Below are 19,123 nucleotides of genomic sequence, written 5' to 3'. Positions count from 1 at the left end.
GCTATCTGTATTCTAACCTGCACCAAGTCCTGTAAACCAATCACCACTTTGCTTGCTGACCTACATTGACTCCTGGCCCACCAACTCCTCAATTTTAAAATTCTGTTCAAATCCCACCATGGCTTTGCCCATCCCTATCTCTGTAACTTCCTCAAGCCCTAAACCCTCCAAGAATTCAGTGTTCCTTTAACTCTGAATTCTTGTGCATCCCCCACTCCTTGTGCCCCACTATTTGCGGTCGTGCCTTTGTACATCTAGACCCTAAACTCTGGAATAATTTTCCTTATTTAGTTACTATTAAGCCTTAGCATCAATGCATTAGAAAGAGCGTAGAGAGATATTTAGAATTACTGGAGTTGGATGACTATGCTGTGAAGAATTATTCTTGTAAAACTAAAATAGAGCGCACACACGTGCTGCAGTTTTTTTAAGTAATGGAAAAGGAATAGCCAGTGTGCAAGCTAGTTTTAAATATTTAAATTGATGGCAAAAAAATTATAAACATTTGAAAATTTGGATTAAAATTAGAATTCAGCTTCTCAATTATAGGATGGCAAATGTTTGAATATGCTTTCACCTATGAGTTAATAGTAAGTCTGTTCATTTGTTCAAATTGAAAATGACTGGATGTAGCAAGATTGATGCTGATGGTTTTGAGTGATGACGACTTAGATAATGTATGGAGGCTGTTCATAGCATCCATCCAGCTATAGAAAATGACAGGATTAACTTGGGCCATTTGGCAATTTCTTATTATAAGCTTTATGTTCTTACAGTGCTAGTAAAACATATCACCCATAGTTCACCTAATACTGTACAACCCGGTGATGTATTATGATCTAATTTTATCCAGGATGTAAGCAGAAACTGCTGACACTTCAGTGAAGTACTGAGGGAGCACTGCATTGTTGTAGGTGCCTTCTTTCAGATGAAATATTAAACTGATTTACATAACCGGAATAAGTAGATGTGTCTAAGATCCCATGGATCTATTCAAAATAGAGCAGGGAGTTTCTCCCACAGTCCTGACCAACATTTCTCCTTCAATTAACAGCACCAACAACAGATTAACTGCTCTTTATCTCATTTGCTGTTTGTGGTGCCTTGCTGTATGCAAGTTGGCTGCTGCATTTGCCTACAAAGCAGCAGTGTCTGCACTTAAAAAGGTAATTAATTGGTTGTGAAATACATTAGGATGTCTTGAGGACCTGATGCAGCACTTTGAGTGCAAGTTCTTTCTTGTATATCACGTTTTGCAGTAATTATAGTATTATGTTTTGAAAAAAATCAATTACCGTAATTAGGTAGGTTTTTAGTACATTGTTTGCAGAGTAGTGAAGGATATAGTTATTCAGAAATATAGATTACATTAGCTATATCGGTTGACTCTATATGAATAACATTCATATTATCACTGCATTTAATGTATATTGTGTAGTTCCCATAATGTAATGATGGCAAAAAGTGTTTTAATAAGACTTATAAATAACTTAAGAAAATTGTATACGCTGGAAATTAAAATAGTTTCTAGCTTCTGTTTTTTAATGTAGTGTGCTGTAGGAAAAACAAGATTAGTGTAAGTTCAATGTCATTATTGCAAATTCTTTTCTGAGATTGAGTCATAAAGCTAAAATATTTCTCAGAAAAATAAGCCATGGGTCTATTTCACTCCTCCTACCTTTTACAACATGTGTGTTATGAATAATGATATTGTGTATTTTACAAATATAGCATATTGATGTGTTTTTGTGCCTTTAGTTATGCTGTTTTTGGTTTCATTAGTGAAATTAACAAATTAAGTTCATATTTCCACACCATAGTTCAAAGCACACCTGGATACACAATCAACAGTTGGCCAATATATTGGGACATTATAATCCTCATTTTCAAACAGATCAGAATTTAGTGATGTAAAATTCTACTACAATAGTTAGAATTAATCATAAACTATGAATCACTTGGGTTATTACAACCAATGAAATGCTAAAACATGCTGTTTTCTATGTGTTATAGTAAGGACAGTGGCACCATAAACTCATTGCCAAAAATAGTTTAACTGTTTACTTTAAGTGCAAAATGTTGTAGAATAGTTATTAGATAACATAACTGAATAAGATTAGGTTTGTATATGAAACGTTGGAGCAAATAGAAATTAAATATTCAGTATACTTGTGTATCAACCTAGTCTGATCATGTCTCCCCGAAGTTCATTATTACTGAATTCCATTATTACTGAATTCCAGAACAGACTTTTTTCCATTTTTGATAGACAGCTATTTTACATCTAACATCAAAGATAGAACACAAGTAATCTAAGTATGTGGTAAGAAGCACAATGTAAAGGAGGTAGTAATGTGCGGTATATAACTGACAAACTTAGTTTGAATGGAGTTTGTCACTTTTCACCAGAAACACATTACTATTGGCGCGGCTGTTTTATGGATTTTTTTTCTATCGATAATAGTGTTGTACGAAAATGTAAATAGTACCCCAAATTCTGTACTCCACAATAATATGACGGAAGTTAGTTAGTGTTTGCGATTGGTTTGTTGTTCGTAGTAGTTGTAACGGCCCATACCATGTTGCCTGGTGTGAAATCTTAAACAATAATAGTAATTTACTGCCTTGGTAGCAGTTTTGGTTTTATTTAAACATATCGATTCGTAAAATAATGCATACCGTAACAGAAAAATAGCATTTAAAAACGTTTATTATCGGTAGTGGAACATAACAAATAAATTCAGGAATTTAGACAATTATCAATAAGCAGGAGAACCGACATTGCAAAATAGCGAAATGTAAGTTGTTGCCGAATTTGTATTGACATGCAATAAATTGATGGTCAATTTAGCGCTTAGATGTAGTGTCAGGTGAATTCTAGCTTTATGATGGGCTTTGAGATAAACTATCAGACTTTGCATTGAATAACTAAATGTTATTGCACACGTTAGACACGTTGCCAGATTTTCCTTGTACATCTTTTTGATTCAGTAGTCTAAAAAAAAATCAGTCGTTTTCACCAGTACAATAAGCCTTGCAGGAAGCTTTGCAATTGTTTACTCCCAAGTTGCACAATGTCTGTGACACATTACAACCTGCCCATTGAGGTTTAAACTGTAGTTATTATTACACAAGACATGTGACACTTCCCCTTTCCCAACAGACCATCAAAAAGGGAATTGCACTTCAAGGCTTCTAGAGGGCGCCGTTTCCAACAGCTTCTTAGAAAGTTGCTGTGACTGAGGCATCCATGTTGTGGCGTAGTTGAATTAGGAAGCGAAGAGAAATGACAGAGGCGGAGGGAGGGGGGAATAGTAAACGGTTGTTCGTTGTGATGGTGATTTTTAAAAAATATATATATATTTTTTGAAAAGCGAGCCAAAACCACACTCTCAATCCCAGTCTGCATTTTTGAGTAAAGGACCTGTGGAGCCAAAAGAATTTTTTTTTAAAAAAAAAAGAGAGGGTGTCGTGCATTTGCCGGTGGAAACATTTGAGAAAAGGGGGAAGATAACGACACTTGGCAGAATACGTTGTGTGGCGTGTGTGTGTGTGTTTTTTCTTTGGTCTTGGCAGCGACAGGGCGGTGGATTCCTGGCCGGTTTCTACAGGGAGAGGGAGGGAGGGAGGGGGGTCAGTGGAACAATAAGCGGCCGCGTTGCATTTTCAGTTGTTGCCGAGCGAGCGGACGGACCGACCGACCGACCGAGCGAGCGAGCGGACCGACCCGCTGGCTGGCTGGCTGGGTGCGCGCGCAGCGGGGCCGAGCCTCGTCCCAGCTCCTGTGCATTGTGGGATGGCTGGACTTTAATGACCGCCATGTTGGCCATGGCGTATTGAAGCCGACAAAAGGAACCCAAACGGACCGGGGAAAACCGCCTTTCTTCCGCTTCCAACCCCGCTTTCTCTTCACGGAATGGAACTAGGATCTCCAGTCTCTTATCCATGATAGGTTCCGGGCGGCTCCGTGTAGGTTTTACCGGGTATAGGCGTCAACATTTCATCGGCTACTAAAAAAAAAAGCGCATTATATATATTTATATATTTCCTATCTCCCCCCCCCCCTTCTCCCCCAACACCCCTCCTCCCGCGGTGGTGTTTGGGTTTGTAATCTTGCCGCGAACACACGCACACAAACCGAGGGAGAGCGAGAATAATGAGCAAACTGTCGTTTCGAGCAAGGGCGCTCGATGCATCGAAACCTTTGCCCGTGTATCGGTGCGAGGATTTGCCGGATCTGCACGAATATGCCTCTATTAACCGAGCGGTGCCCCAGATGCCCACGGGGATGGAGAAGGAGGAGGAATCGGTAGGTGCACGGGGGGTGGATTGTCGTGTTGTGTGTGTTTTTTTTTAAATTCGTGTGTTTGGGGTGTGTGTGTGCGAGCGCTTCTTGTCGCGGGGTCCTGTCTGCGCAGGTTGCGCGGCCGCCATTACACGGCTCTCGCTCGCTTCCTTCCAAACATGGGGCCGGGCCGCGGAAACGCAACCTTCGGAGACGGGGCCCCGGAACCACCCACACTTTTACTCTCTCTCTCTCTCTCTCTATCTCCGCTCAGTAGATTATCGATGGATGTCCGCTTTATATTCAGGGTTTGAAGGCGGTGAAGATCCTTCTCTTATTATTTCCTTTTTTTTTAAAAAAAAGGAAGAGGAAAAAATGTGGTCCCCCCCCCCCCCCCCGGGTGTACAAAAGGTCACGTGACGGCCCGGGCAGCCATTTTGTTGTGTTTCTCTCTGTCCATGGGTTGGGCCCGAGCACAGCAGCAGTAATGGCCGCCTGTAGCAGCGAGGTGGCGCTAGAGAGCTCGGCACTGGGGAAAAGGGGGCTGCGGCTGAGGAGAGTCACTGAACAACAACAGTTGTGTGCAGCGTTCTGCTCAGTCCGGTTTTTTTTTTGTGTGGGGGCATTATTTTTTTGCTCTTTTTTAAAAAAAAATTTAGATTAGTACATAGGGCGTTGTAAGCGGTGCAACACAGTACGTGACTGAAAATAAACAGATGATCGTGGAAGAATTATTGTTTTTAATCTCAACACGTGCGCGAGTTATGGCAACTTTCATAGCCTGCTGTGCAGTCTCGTGTATAGTACGGGCCTTCAGGAAGACTGTACCTTTGCATGTAGTACAGTTAAATATATGCAGAAACCATTAATTGTTTGCCGTTATGTTATTTCAGTTGTTTTCCTTGTTTCACATCCGTCATGGTTATGAATGACAAGTTTTAGCGTGGCATTCAAACGATACTACGAAGTGTAACTCGTTACAGTTTTAGAGATTGATTTTCTACTGTCTTGGTATGTCTGGACTATCATGTACAGTGATCAGTAAGGTTAAAAAGTTCACCGAATAGTTGGAGGTGAAGCTGTCTAGGTGCAAAATCGAGTTCTACAGTTTCTAACCAAGATCCTAAAAGTTGAGAATTACATGTTTCAGAATACTGAAATTGTTTGACATTGTTAGCGAAAGTGCCGAACTATATTCCACGCTGAAATTTCTATCCGTTATCACATGATTATGCAAGAGGATACTACTTAAAGTATAAAATGTAAAGTTGCTGGAACTTGGGCATAAATCATCTCTAATAGAGGAACGGTGTGCCTTTAATCACTTTGTTGTCACCTTTCCTAATTTAGCATTTTGATAGCAATATAACGTAGGACAAATCAACCGTAACCAAATGCACTTCTTGCGTGAGTTTCTTAATCTGTCATTTCCAATTGCTCCCACCATCAGTACTTCGCCCATGAGTTGTGTAGTTCAAAAGTATTTTCAACTCAAGTTTGGAAAGACAAAATGTGAGTGTTTTCACAGTTCAGATAGACTTGATAACATTTCACTGACCCAATGAAGTAAAACATTGTCTTCTAAAATGTAGTTTGAATATAATATGTTGGATATGCATCAGTTTACAAAAATATGGGTTAATGTTAGAATCATAGGAATTACAACTCAAAAAGCATTTCAATCCATTGCACTGAGTGTAATAGCTCTTCAATTGTACTACCTGTTGCTATTTCACTGCTCTTTCCTTGTATTCTTTGATATTCTTCCTTTCCAAATAATTATCCAATCACTTTTTAAATGATGGTGTCGTCTCCCTCAGCTACTTGCGATAAAGAATTTATTCTAGGAAGTTTTGTAAGTGTATGGGTATATATCTTAAGGTTTTGTTTTTAGTTTCTCAGTAAAATATTATCCAAGCCTATTTGCGCTTAGCTTCTGAAATCAGACATGCTTAAAATTAATAAAGAAGATAAAAGAATTTATATAGCGCCTTTCACAGCGTAAGGGCGTCCCGAAGTGCTTCGCAGCGAATGAATTACTTTTGAAATGTAGGGAAACACGACAGCCAATTTGCACACAAGGTCACATAAATGACACATTAAAATATTTTAGTGGTTTTGGTTGAGGGGTGAATGTTGTCCAGGATGCAGTGAGGACTTTTTTTCAAGTAGTGCCTTGGGATCTTTTACATATACCTTGTAGGTGTCAGTCTTAGTGGTAGCATTCTTGCCTCTGAGTCAGAAGGTTGTGGTTGAAGTCCCACTTGAGAGACTTGAGCACATAATCTAAGGTGACATTTCAGTGCAGTACTGAGAGTGCTGCACTGTCGGAGGTGTTCTCTTTCAGATGAGACATTAAACTGGGGCTCCTTCCGTCCTCTTGGGTGGCTGTAAAAGATCCCCTGGTACTATTCGAAGAAAAGCAGGGGAGTTCTCCCTGTATCCTGGCTAATATTTATCCCTCAGTCAATGTCACCAAATCAGATTTCTGGTCATTATCTCATTGCTGTTTGTGGGACCTTGCTGAACGCAAATTGGCTGTAAAGTGTTTTGTGATGTCATAAAAGGGGCTATATAAATTCAATTTTTTTTCTTTTCCTGAGAGGGCAGTCAGGTCTGAAAGATGGCATCTCCAATAGTGCAGCATTCCTTCGTTACTGCATTGGAGTGTCAGCTGAGATTATGTGCTCAAGTCTCTGAAGTGAGCCTTGAACCCATGACCTTCTAACATGGGCAAGAGTGCTGCCACTGATCCAAAGCTGATACTTCGAAATTACAATTGCCGTGGCAGTCTAACCAGGTAAAGATAGTGTAACTTCGATTATCTTTAAAGTTACTTCTCTTTCTCTTTCTCCCCCCACCCCCCCAAAAAAAAAATAAGTGGACTTTTTTCGGTTTTCAATGTATTGGCAATCTGAAAGCTTCATATGAGACTAAGATTAACAACTGTAACCCAGATGATAGTACTTTTTGTTTCTAATGGCTTGTCAAACGTTTTAAGGTAGACAGTCAAGTAAATCCACAATTAGGGAATTGGCTACCCATACTTCATTTGATTTATACACATGATCGAAATAAAAATATTGCTTTAGATGTGCTGAAGTAACCTGTTTGAATTTTTAAAACCTATGCTTTTTAAAGTTTCATAATAAGTTGGACCATTCTATAGTGATGTATTCCTCTGTTATAGTAACTGCTGTTATTAAAAGTAGGTAAATTAGGACATAACATTGCATTTTCAAAAGTGCCTTTCAGTGGAAGGTGTAAAGTTTTTTTTAGTTTGCAGGGTTTCGTTCAATTACAAAGTGCTTTTGAAACTTATTTTTACAAGTACCTAATAATAAAGTTTAGAAGTTTAAAATTTGGATGCTGGAGTACCTTTATTAAATAGAAATAATGGATACTGTCTGTGACTATAGCTACCTGAGGAGGTTGAAGAGCTTAAGTGCAGTTTTGAGGCCTATTTTTCCAGGGAAAGCCATAAGGTGGTTCTTATAAAAGTGTACAATGGAGAGAAATCCAACTTTGGCTTCATTATAATTAATGTATGTCCAATGTAATGCAAATGCCTGAATATTCTGGTTCAATATATTAGATTTTTTCAAATGTAATAAGCATATCAGCACAGCATCCTTATTTATAATAGGAGTCCATGCTTATATTGAGGACTCCTATCTGGCTTCTGGAGCTTGCAGTATTCATGTGATTTTATTTTTCCCGCTATGCGCATTAATCGATGCTGTGGTGAAAATATCAAACAGACCAACTCTGTTCAAATTGTGCTGGTGCAGTTTCTCAAAAATGTAACTAGAAATGTGAATTTAATTTAAAATGTGGACTTCTAAAATAAATTTGACATGATAGTGAAAATATGTAGATAAATTAATGTAATACAGTGAAACCTGTAAATTAGGGACACAAGCGACTTATGTCAGGTGTCCCTATTTATTTGCAGGTGTCCCTATTTTCAAAGCGGTCACTACAGTAAATTATTTGGGACTGTTAGTGCCGGGCTGTACAGGTTTCACTGCACTCTGCTCATTTTTTGGGAGGGGATGGTGATGGGAGTTTATCTTTAATATGAATCTAACAAGTTTAAACATATAGAATAATTAGATACCTTTGTAGAAATACAAGGCCATAATGTAACCCAGCTAATTTCTCTTGCAATTTGGAATCATCCTAATTTGCAAGACTAATTTTGAAATTGCTCTCTTTGGTGTCTCTTTTCATGGAGGGGTAGTCATCTCAGAGTTTTTAAAAAGTTCACTAGATTTTCATCCAAACTTTAGATGTCCTTTCTGGTCATTAGCCAGTGGACATGTTCAGAAAGATTATAGCTGTAAGAAGTATTGCCTTAATTTTTGGGCGGAATTTTCAGCAAATCCTTTTTTCAGCCTGTTGTGTTTAAACTATGGAAATGATAACTGAATGTATTGAAACATTCATAGTGCCAGTTTATATCTAGAAATGTTATAAATTACTGAAATTTGTTTTTTTTTAAAGTGCACTGTTGAGCACTTTAAAAAGTGCACTGTTGAGTGACTCAAAAAATCAAAACATTTTGCATCGCAGACTGTAATATTTTATATTTAAGGATTTTTGCTTTTTAGCACTTGCTTGTTTCAGATTTTCTTTCCTCTCTGGGTGGGGGGAATGGAAGGTCGACGTGGCAAGGGTCAGTCACATTTCTCGCTACCGTTGGCACATTAACAGACTGATTCTATGGACTTTCTGCATATTTCATCTCTAGACAAAGGGTTAGTGCTATATCAGTTAAAGATGATTAAGTATATGGAGATTGTTAAATCTGAGCTACATTTTTGAAAGTTTGAATATTGATATATGTGGAGTGACTGCTGATGGAATTTTTACGCCACAGAGATACGGGTTAAGTGTAACTGACAGCCATTGAGATTTTTCCAGTCGTCACTTCAGAACTTGTTTTTAATGACAAGACTGAAAGTTTGTGCTGATCATTTGGAGTCGATCATTTAAAAATGTTTCCTCCTAAGTTAATTTTTGGGCATCCATTTGTGTTCTAATGCAATGCTAGTAGTAGTTGATGGTCCTGTAATACAGCTTATGATGTAACATGAAAAAGTCAGGAGACTAGAATTGGTAGGCTTACCAGGGACAATGTTATAATGGAAAACTCTATAAATAGGTTGATAGTCATGTAAGTACATTTGATTACCGCACCTTTGATTGTGATAATGAAAGAAACTGAAGATATGTATTTAGTTGGATACTGATAAAATGTAATATTACATTGGCATTATACAAGTTGTTTAGCAGACTGAGATCCATTTCTTGCACAAAGGAACATTAAGAAAGGATGAAAATACATTGTTTGAGAACAAGAGTAATATTTTTTTTTAAATTGTGGCGAGAAGTTGAAAAGCATCAAGAGTTTGTGTGTGTATATAAGGGAATATAGTGTTTTGCTGAATTTAGGCTTTATTAGACTAGTTTCTGGCCAGGTGCAACATTTTCCGTTTCCTTTTTTTTCCCTCCATCCTCAAAACTGTGCAAGACTTTCTTCATTACGTATCATAGCAACATGGAATGATGAACACATTCAATTTCCCCTTTGGGTGGATAAGACGTGGCCTCATGCAGTAGGGGGGAAAATTAAAGAAGGGTTGGGGAGAAATAGATGTTGATATTTTCAAAGTATAGGTGGAGAAGTAGTGTGGTGGGGACATTTAAGAATTACACACCAAGGTATTCAGTCTTTCATTTGAAGGAAATTTTAGATTGCTAAGGCTAGTGCTGTACAGGTCAAAATACACACTAAAATGTAATCCAAGTTTGGAAGACCAAAATCTACAATCCTACTCCTGTGTTTTTCACGTAGGCAATTTATGAAATATTCATGCCCACCATTTGTGCTTTACAAATATCATAGTGACATCACTGAGCATGATTTACACCTTGAAAAAGTGTACAGTTTTCCTGGCCACGTGTTTGTTCCTTCACAATTCATTAACATATGTTCAAGTATTCATATTGCAGTGACGTTGCTTGGTATTTTTGCAAGCAGTAAATTTATTCAACAAAAAATGCCTTCTAGGATTGGCGAGAAACTTAATGAAATTTGTATATTGAAAAAATTGTACATACTGTTTTGAGTTTTGTTCGAAGATTCAATGGCTCAGAATGGCACAATGTATATTCACTCAAGCTTTTTTGAGATTTTTTTTTCCCACCAAAGCCTTGGTTATATTTGTAAAAACATTTCTACCCCACCTTATATTCAATAAAACAATAAGCTTTATCTTTTATATAGATTGTTCCTTTGGTGCATTGGAAAGATTGCATTTGAGTATATACTTTGTTTAGTGAAGGCCAGCTGATATTTGTTCAGTATCTATTCAATATAAAAGCTGTATCATAAGAGCCAAATTTTTTGCTCTTTAGATAATTCAATTAAATATATTGGGGAGAGAAGGAAGGTTTCTTAATGTGGAGTATGAGAGCACAACAATATTGTTTTAGCATATTAATTTGTTTTCCCAAACCAGCTGTTATATAGATTTTTAAATTCTACTGAAATTTATTATGAATTACTCAATTATTACTAGAATTAGTACTGGTTGGGCCTGAATTGAAAGGTGTCGGGGGTGGGGGGGCAGTGAAGAAGTAGTAAAATAATGGTACTGGTCAAAAGAATTATGGAAACTGGAAGGAAGGGTGAACTTGCATTTATATAGCACCTTTCATGACCTAGAGACGTCCCAAAGTGCTTTACAACCAATGAAGTACTTTTTGAATTGCAGTTGCTGTTGTAATGTGAGGAAACGTGCATCCAGTTTGTGTTCAGCAATGAAGTAATGACCAGATTATTTATTTTGGTGATGGTTGAGGAATAAATATTGGCCAGGACACACAACACTCCAGCTCCTCTTCGAATAGTGCCATGGGATCTTTTACGTCCATCTGAGAGGGCAGATTTAATCTTTCATCTCAAAGACAGCCCCTCCCTCAGTACTGCACTTAAGAACCAGCCTAGTTTATATGCTCAAGTCTCTGGAGTGGGAATTGAACCCACAACTTTCTGACTTGGAAGCGAGAGTGAGCTGAGGCTGACACCTTGGGAAGTTGACATTGAGAATAGCCTTGTTTCTATTTTTGTGTTGGGAGTTTGAAATACTATTGCAAAGTGAATTTTATACATAAAACATTGGATACTCTTGTAATATATGCAAAATAGTCAGTCTCTTGGTACATTGTGTAATTATTGTTTAGTGTCGTTGTCCTGGTCTTCTATCCTGACAACTTTTCATGTTCTTGTAACCACCTTCCTGTTCTAAGAAGTGAGATTTCACAACCATAATAAATGGTGATGGATATACAAACAGTGACGGACAAGAAAAGACCCACTGGTCTGTCCATCCATCCTTTCCCAATATGCTCTTTTTAAAGGCATAATTAAAGCTGGAATGAATCCCTACCAAACAACTTTCACTTACTGAGTTCATTGTCAAGACTTGGGATGTGCTAGACTGAAGTTAATTCTTCGGTTCAAAATCTTACATTTCAGAGTGATGAGATATGTATTGTATTTTATGATGTGATAATTTAGCAGGACTCACTCTTATGTTACAAATTAATCATCAGTGCTAAATTATTGCATCATAAAAGATGAATAAAAGCTTATTGGAATAATTGAAAAGACTCTCTATTATGGCCTCCAAAACTATGTTGCTTACTATAGCTTGTTAATCTGTGCAGAATATCTAATAGCTGATTACTGTGCCACAAAGAGATGGAGCAGAGAGAGCTGCAGAGGAGGCAACGGGCTTAGGAGTAGAGGTTGTGCACTGATGCATAAGTATGGAGGAAGTTAAGGAGGTAGGGAGTGTCAAGTCCATGGTTGGACTTGTAGATGAAGACGATGGTTTTGAATTCAGCGTGAGAGACAGTTGAGTTTGCAAGGGCGTAGGCGATGGGGCACGGTACAGAAGTGTTTGGCAGTTTTGGACAAGCTGTAGTTTATGCAGGGTAAAACACGGCTGGTGAGTGTTGCAATCATCGAGCCTGGAGGTGACACAGCCTTGGATTATGCTTTCCGTGGCAGTGGGAGGTGGAGAGGGAGAGATTGTGGAGGTGAAAGATGGTTGCTAACATGTTGGGTTTGAAGCTAAGCTCCTCACAGGATCAAGGGAACAGTGAAGTTGCGCATGGTCATGTTTGGCCTGAGCAAACAGTCAGGGAGTGGGATAGAATTGGGGGTGCAGTTTTTGTGGAGAACCTTAAGTTCTTGCTCATCCATAGATGGACTGTTGGATAGCATAGTGGTAGTCATGGGTAAAGCTTCGTCGGGGAAGGATAGAGCTCGGTGTCAGCAGTCGCATGTAAATGCTAACCCCATCTCTATGGATCATGATGTCAAGGCACTGCATTTGGATGAAAATGGAGCTACAGCTAGAACCTTGAGACATAACTGAGGTGACCATATGAAAAGAAGCCATTGCATGAGCTAGGCTAGCTACATTGGAGCAGTATGTTTCCGGCCCAGCGAGGAAGGAGTCATTGCTGGATCTGGTTCTGGGGAATGAGGTGGGTCAAGTGGAGCAAATGTCAGTTGGGGAATGTTTAGGGAATAGTGATCATAGTATCATAAGGTTTAGATTAGTTATTGAAAAGGACAAGGAGCAATCTAGAGTAAAAATACTTAATTGGAGGAGGGCCAATTTCGTTGGGTTGAGAATGGATCTGGCCCGAGTAAATTGGAATCAAAGATTGGCAGACAAAATTGTAATCGAACAATGGGCGGTCTTTAAAGAGGAGATGATTCAGGTAATGCCTGGGTACATTCCCATGAGAGGGAAAGGTAGGGCAACTAAAGCCAGAACACCCTGGATGATGAAAGAGATAGAGTAAGATGAAGCAGAAAAAGGAGGCGTATGACAGATGTCGGGTTGATAATACAAGTGAGAACCAGGCTGAATGTAGAAAATTCAGAGAAGTGAAAAAGGAAATGAGGGGCAAAGGGAGAATTTGAGAATAGACTGGCGGCTAACATTAAAGGGAATCCAAAAGACTTCTATAGGCATCATATAAGTAGTAAAAGGGTGGCAAGAGGAGGGTTGGGGCCAATTAGGGACCAAAAAGGAGATCTATACATGGAGGCAGAGGGCATGGCTGAGGTACTAAATGAGTACTTTGTATCTGTCTTTACCGAGGAAGAAGATGCTGCCAAAGTCACAGTAAAAGGGGAGGTAGTTGAGATACTGGATGGGGTGAAAATTGATAGAGAAAGGCTGACTATGCTTAAAGTAGATAAGTCATCTGGTCTGGATGGGATGCATCCTAGGTTGTTGAGGGAATTAGGGGTGGAAATTGCAGCGGTCCTAGCCATAATCTGCCAGTCCTCCTTAGATACAGGGGGTGGAGCCAGAGGACTGGAGAATTGCAAACGTTACACCCTTGTTCAGACAAGGTTGTAAGGATAAACCCGGCAACTACAGGCCAGCCAGTTTAACCTCGGTGGTGGGGAAGCTTTTTAGAAACGACAATCTGGGACAAAATTAATAGTCACATGGACAAGTTTGGATTAATTAAGGAAAGCCAGCACAAATTTGTTAAAGGCAAATCGCATTTAAATAACTTGATTGAGTTTTTTTGATGGCAATGAGGTTGATATATATGGACTTTCAAAAGGCATTTGGTAAAGTGCCACATAGTAGGCTTGTCAGCAAAATTGAAGCACATGGAATAAAAGGGGCAGTGGCAGCATGGATACAAAATTGGCTGAGTGACAGGAAACAGAGTAGTGTTGAACGGTTGTTTTTCGGACTGGAGGAAGGTATATTGTGGTTTTTCCCCAGTGGGAGGTACTAGGAACACTGCTTTTTTGATATATTAATGACTTGAACTTGGGTGTACTGGGCACAATTTCAAAATTTGTAGATGACACAAAACTTGGAAATGTAAACAATGATGAGGATAGTGATAGACTTCAAGAGGACATAGATAGGCTGGTGGCATGGGCAGACATGTGGCAGATGAAATTTAATGCAGAGAAGTGCGAAGTGATTCATTTTGACAGGAAGAATGAGGAGGGGCAATGTAAACTAAACAGTATAATTCTAAAGGGGGTGCAATGAGAGAGAGACCCGGGGGTAAATGTGCACAAATCTTTGAAGATGGCAGGACAAGTTGAGAAAGCAGTTAAAAAAAGCACCCTGGATCCTGGGCTTTATAAATAGAGGCATTGAGTACAAAAGCAAGGAAGATACGTTGAAACTTTATAAAACACTGGTTCGGTCACAACTGGAGTATTATGTCCAGTTTTAGGCACTGCATTTTAGGAAAGATGTGAAGGTTTTAGAGAGGAGGCAGAAAAGATTTACTAGAATGGTTCCAGGGATGAGGGACTTCAGTTACGTGGATAGACTGGAGAAGCTGGGGTTGTTTCCCTTAAAGCAGAGAGGGTTGAGAGGAGATTTAATTGAAGTGTTCAAAATCATGACATGTTTAGATAAAGTAAATAAAGAGAAATAGTTCCCATTGGTGGAAGGGTCGAGAACAAGAGGACACAGATTTAAGGTGATTGGCAAAAGAACCAAAGGTTACATGAGGAAAAACCTCTTTACGCGGCAAGTAATTATCTGGACTGCATTGCCTGAAAGGGTGGTGGATGCAGATTCAATCATGGCTTTCTAAAAGGAATTGGATAAGTATTTGAAGGGAAAAAAATTTGCAGGGCTACAGGGGAAGAGCAGGAGAATGGGACTAACTGGATTGCTCTTACAAAGAGCTGGCATGAGCCAAATGGCCGCCTCCTGTGCTGTAACCATTCTATGATTCTAGGTAAGAGTGGAATGAAGTGAGGGCAGTGCCATGCAGGTGAACTTCAGAGGTGATGGAGTGGTTAAATGTGAGTGCAAGGAGGGATAAGGGCATCATGGCCGCAGTCAGACTTTGTCCAAAGCAATTTTTGTGCTGCTGGGTGGAAAGTGGACTGAAGGGATTTGAAGAGGATGAGCTGGACATGGAGGTGTGTGGTGATGACCCATTAAAGACTTTCAAGAGGAAAGGGAGGTTGTTGATCAAACCGGTAGTTGGAGAATGGACCTTTTCAAGAGTGAGTTATGATTGTCTTCAAGGGCAGTGGGAAAGAGCTTGCTGCACATTGAAACTGGGCTTCTATGCAATCCCAGGTGCATTTATTTCAGTACTGCATTGGAGATATCCAGTTGTAGTTAAGGGTACTATTGACATGAGTCAGGCGCTCGTGTGTTCAAGCCACACTCTAGAGACTTGAGCACATAATCTAAGCTGACACTTCATTGCATTACTGAGTGTCTGCTGTGCTGTCTTTTAGATAAGACGTTAAGCTGAGGCCTCATCTGCCCCCTCAAGTGCATTATTCAAAGAAGAGCATGGGAGCTTTATTTATTCCTCACCTACCATCATTTTGAAAAAGAAATCTGGTCATTTACCCCATTGATGTTTGTGGGACCTTGTTCTGTTCGGTTTGGCTAATGTGTTTCCCTACTTTACAAGTGACTACACTTCAAAATGTATATAAATGCAAGTTTGTTCTTGTATTATCAACTATCTGACTCTTTTCAATATTTCTGCACTCCATCAGGCTTCTCATTCCAAAGTTGTAGTATCAACTTTATAGATAGAATTGCAGTTTCTTCAGGGGTATATTTCACCAAGTGGCAATTTTACATCTGTAAAAAGGTTTGCACACCCCCAGTACTTCAGTCTGATCTCTGGGCATCAGCAAGTAGATTTGGTATCAGTAAGCAATTCATTAGCTATTTAGGAACTTAAGTCCAGAGTGGAAAGGCCATTAGGCCAAACAAACAAGCAGCATCCAGTGTCCATGTCTGATTCCATTGTGGACTGCTCTAACCCCTTACTGTGACCTGTTGATCCTCGTCTTTACTGAACACGAAAGTTGCTTCCTCTACCTCCCCTAAAAACAAATCCAACAGTACCTATTGATATTTCCACAGCCCTCTGTCCCTTTAAGAACAGAGATTCCCTTTAAAAGTGTCAGTGGAATCTAAGTCAGCCACCTATCTCTCTTGGCGTTTGCTCTAGATATCCACTATCCTATGGCGGAGAAGACAAATTTTGTCCCCAATTTCTAATTTTGCTTGAGGTTTGTGAATTTTGCACTCATTTTCTCTAGTACTATGCTCACTGTTCAAATTAAATAGCTTGCTTACTATCTAAATCATATTTTAAACATACTTTTGTGTCCCTTGGTCTGCTTTTTTCCAATAACAATAAATTTAGTTGCTTGACCCCTTGTACATTGGTTCCTTAGGGCTTGGAGGCACCCCAGTTCCTCTTCTCTGAATGGATGCTCACTCTCCAATTTATTGTCAGGTTAGCCCATGTTCCATTTAAAAAAAAATAATTGTTGACTAGTCCAGAAAATCATCTTTAAGTCAGTTTGTTTGAGTGTTGCTTATGCCCAAATTTCCTGTTCACCTTTTATTCAGAAGCAGCTAAAAATCGACCTCTTGATTATTGAACCAAACATGGTGAATGTATCACATAGGGACATTTTAAAGTTAGTAGCTTCGGGCTATGTTGGTATAATATCTGTTCTACTTCCACAAAAGTTGGGTGTTTCCATGAAACTTGAAGCATCACTATATAGCTGCCTGTTTCATGTTCTTGAGTTGTGGAGGAGTCTGTATTTCTTCCTGTACTACCTACCAGCGCAGTCTACTGATCAAAAGGAGTTTTTTTTTATTTGTTCACGGGATGTGGGCGTCGCTGGCAAGGCCGGCATTTATTGCCCATCCCTAATTGCCCTCGAGAAGGTGGTGGTGAGCCGCCTTCTTGAACCGCTGCAGTCCGTGTGGTGACGGTTCTCCCACAATGCTGTTAGGAAGGGAGTTCCAGGATTTTGACCCAGCGACAATGAAGGAACGGCGATATATTTCCAAGTCGGGATGGTGTGTGACTTGGAGGGGAACGTGCAGGTGGTGTTGTTCCCATGCGCCTGCTGCCCTTGTCCTTCGAGGTGGTAGAGGTCGCGGGTTTGGGAGGTGCTGTCGAAGAAGCCTTGGCGAGTTGCTGCAGTGCATCCTGTGGATGGTGCACACTGCAGCCACAGTGCGCCGGTGGTGAAGGGAGTGAATGTTTAGGGTGGTGGATGGGGTGCCAATCAAGCGGACTGCTTTATCTTGGATGGTGTCGAGCTTCTTGAGTGTTGTTGGAGCTGCACTCATCCAGGCAAGTGGAGAGTATTCCATCACACTCCTGACTTGTGCCTTGTAGATAGTGGAAAGGCTTTGGGGAGTCAGGAGGTGAGCCACTCGCCGCAGAATACCCAGCCTCTGACCTGCTCTCGTAGCCACAGTATTTATATGGCTGGTCCAGTTAAGTTTCTGGTCAGTGGTGACCCCCAGGATGTTGATGGTGGGGGATTCGGCGATGGTAATGCCGTTGAACGTCAAGGGGAGGTGGTTAGACTCTCTCTTGTTGGAGATGGTCATTGCCTGGCACTTATCTGGCGCGAATGTTACTTGCCACTTATGAGCCCAAGCCTGGATGTTGTCCAGGTCTTGCTGCATGCAGGCTCGGACTGCTTCATTATCTGAGGGGTTGCGAATGGAACTGAACACTGTGCAGTCATCAGCGAACATCCCCATTTCTGACCTTATGATGGAGGGAAGGTCATTGATGAAGCAGCTGAAGATGGTTGGGCCAAGGACACTGCCCTGAGGAACTCCTGCAGCAATGCCCTGGGGCTGAGATGACTGGCCTCCAACAACCACTACCATCTTCCATTGTGCCAGGTATGACTCCAGCCACTGGAGAGTTTTCCCCCTGATTCCCATTGACTTCAATTTTACTAGGGCTCCTTGGTGCCACACTCGGTCAAATGCTGCCTTGATGTCAAGGGCAGTCACTCTCACCTCACCTCTGGAATTCAGCTCTTTTGTCCATGTTTGGACCAAGGCTGCAATGAGGTCTGGAGCCGAGTGGTCCTGGCGGAACCCAAACTGAGCATCAGTGAGCAGGTTATTGGTGAGTAAGTGCCGCTTGATAGCACTGTCGACGACACCTTCCATCACTTTGCTGATGATTGAGAGTAGACTGATGGGGCGGTAATTGGCCGGATTGGATTTGTCCTGCTTTTTGTGGACAGGACATACCTGGGCAATTTTCCACATTGTCGGGTAGATGCTAGTGTTGTAGCTGTACTGGAACAGCTTGGCTAGAGGCGCAGCTAGTTCTGGAGCACAAGTCTTCAGCACGACAGCTGGGATGTTGTCGGGGCCCATAGCCTTTGCTGTATCCAGTGCACTCAGCCGTTTCTTGATATCACGTGGAGTGAATCGAATTGGCCGAAGACTGGCTTCCGTGATGGTGGGGATATCGGGAGGAGGCTGAGCTGGATCATCCACTCGGCACTTCTGGCTGAAGATGGTTGCAAACGCTTCAGCCTTGTCTTTTGCACTCACATGCTGGACTCCGCCATCATTGAGAATGGGGATGTTTGCAGAGCCTCCTCCTCCCGTTAGTTGTTTAATTGTCCACCACCATTCACGACTGGATGTGGCAGGACTGCAGAGCTTTGATCTGATCCGTTGGTTGTGGAATCGCTTAGCTCTGTCTATAGCATGTTGCTTCCGCTGTTTAGCATGCATGTAGTCCTGAGTTGTAGCTTCACCAGATTGGCACCTCATTTTTAGGTACGCCTGGTGCTGCTCCTGGCATGCTCTTCTACACTCCTCATTGAACCAGGGTTGATCCCCTGGCTTGTTGGTAATGGTAGAGTGAGGAATATGCCGGGCCATGAGGTTACAGATTGTGCTGGAATACAATTCTGCTGCTGCTGATGGCCCA

General features: G+C 40.7%; 1 protein-coding gene across 3 annotated transcripts in view; it reads left to right on the top strand.

The window, feature by feature from the left end:
• The window catches only part of LOC137344486 (enhancer of polycomb homolog 1-like), a 201,503-nt gene that overhangs the window by 66,168 nt on the left and 116,212 nt on the right, over positions 1-19,123 (top strand). Inside the window, exon 1 of one of the 3 annotated variants that reach the window (XR_010968369.1) lies at positions 3,690-4,309. The exons of 1 other annotated variant lie outside the window; for it this stretch is intronic. Coding sequence is in view for 1 of the 2 variants with exons in the window: in XM_068007496.1 (XP_067863597.1) it covers positions 4,157-4,309 (153 nt within the window). In the remaining variant the exon portion in view is untranslated. Of the gene's footprint in view, positions 1-3,689; positions 4,310-19,123 lie in introns of those variants that run through there. One more of the 3 variants, XM_068007496.1, reaches the window with a different exon arrangement.

The sequence above is a fragment of the Heptranchias perlo genome, chromosome 2, assembly GCF_035084215.1.
Source record: "Heptranchias perlo isolate sHepPer1 chromosome 2, sHepPer1.hap1, whole genome shotgun sequence".
Lineage (NCBI taxonomy): Eukaryota > Metazoa > Chordata > Chondrichthyes > Hexanchiformes > Hexanchidae > Heptranchias > Heptranchias perlo.
This window is presented reverse-complemented; position numbering and strand designations above follow the sequence as displayed.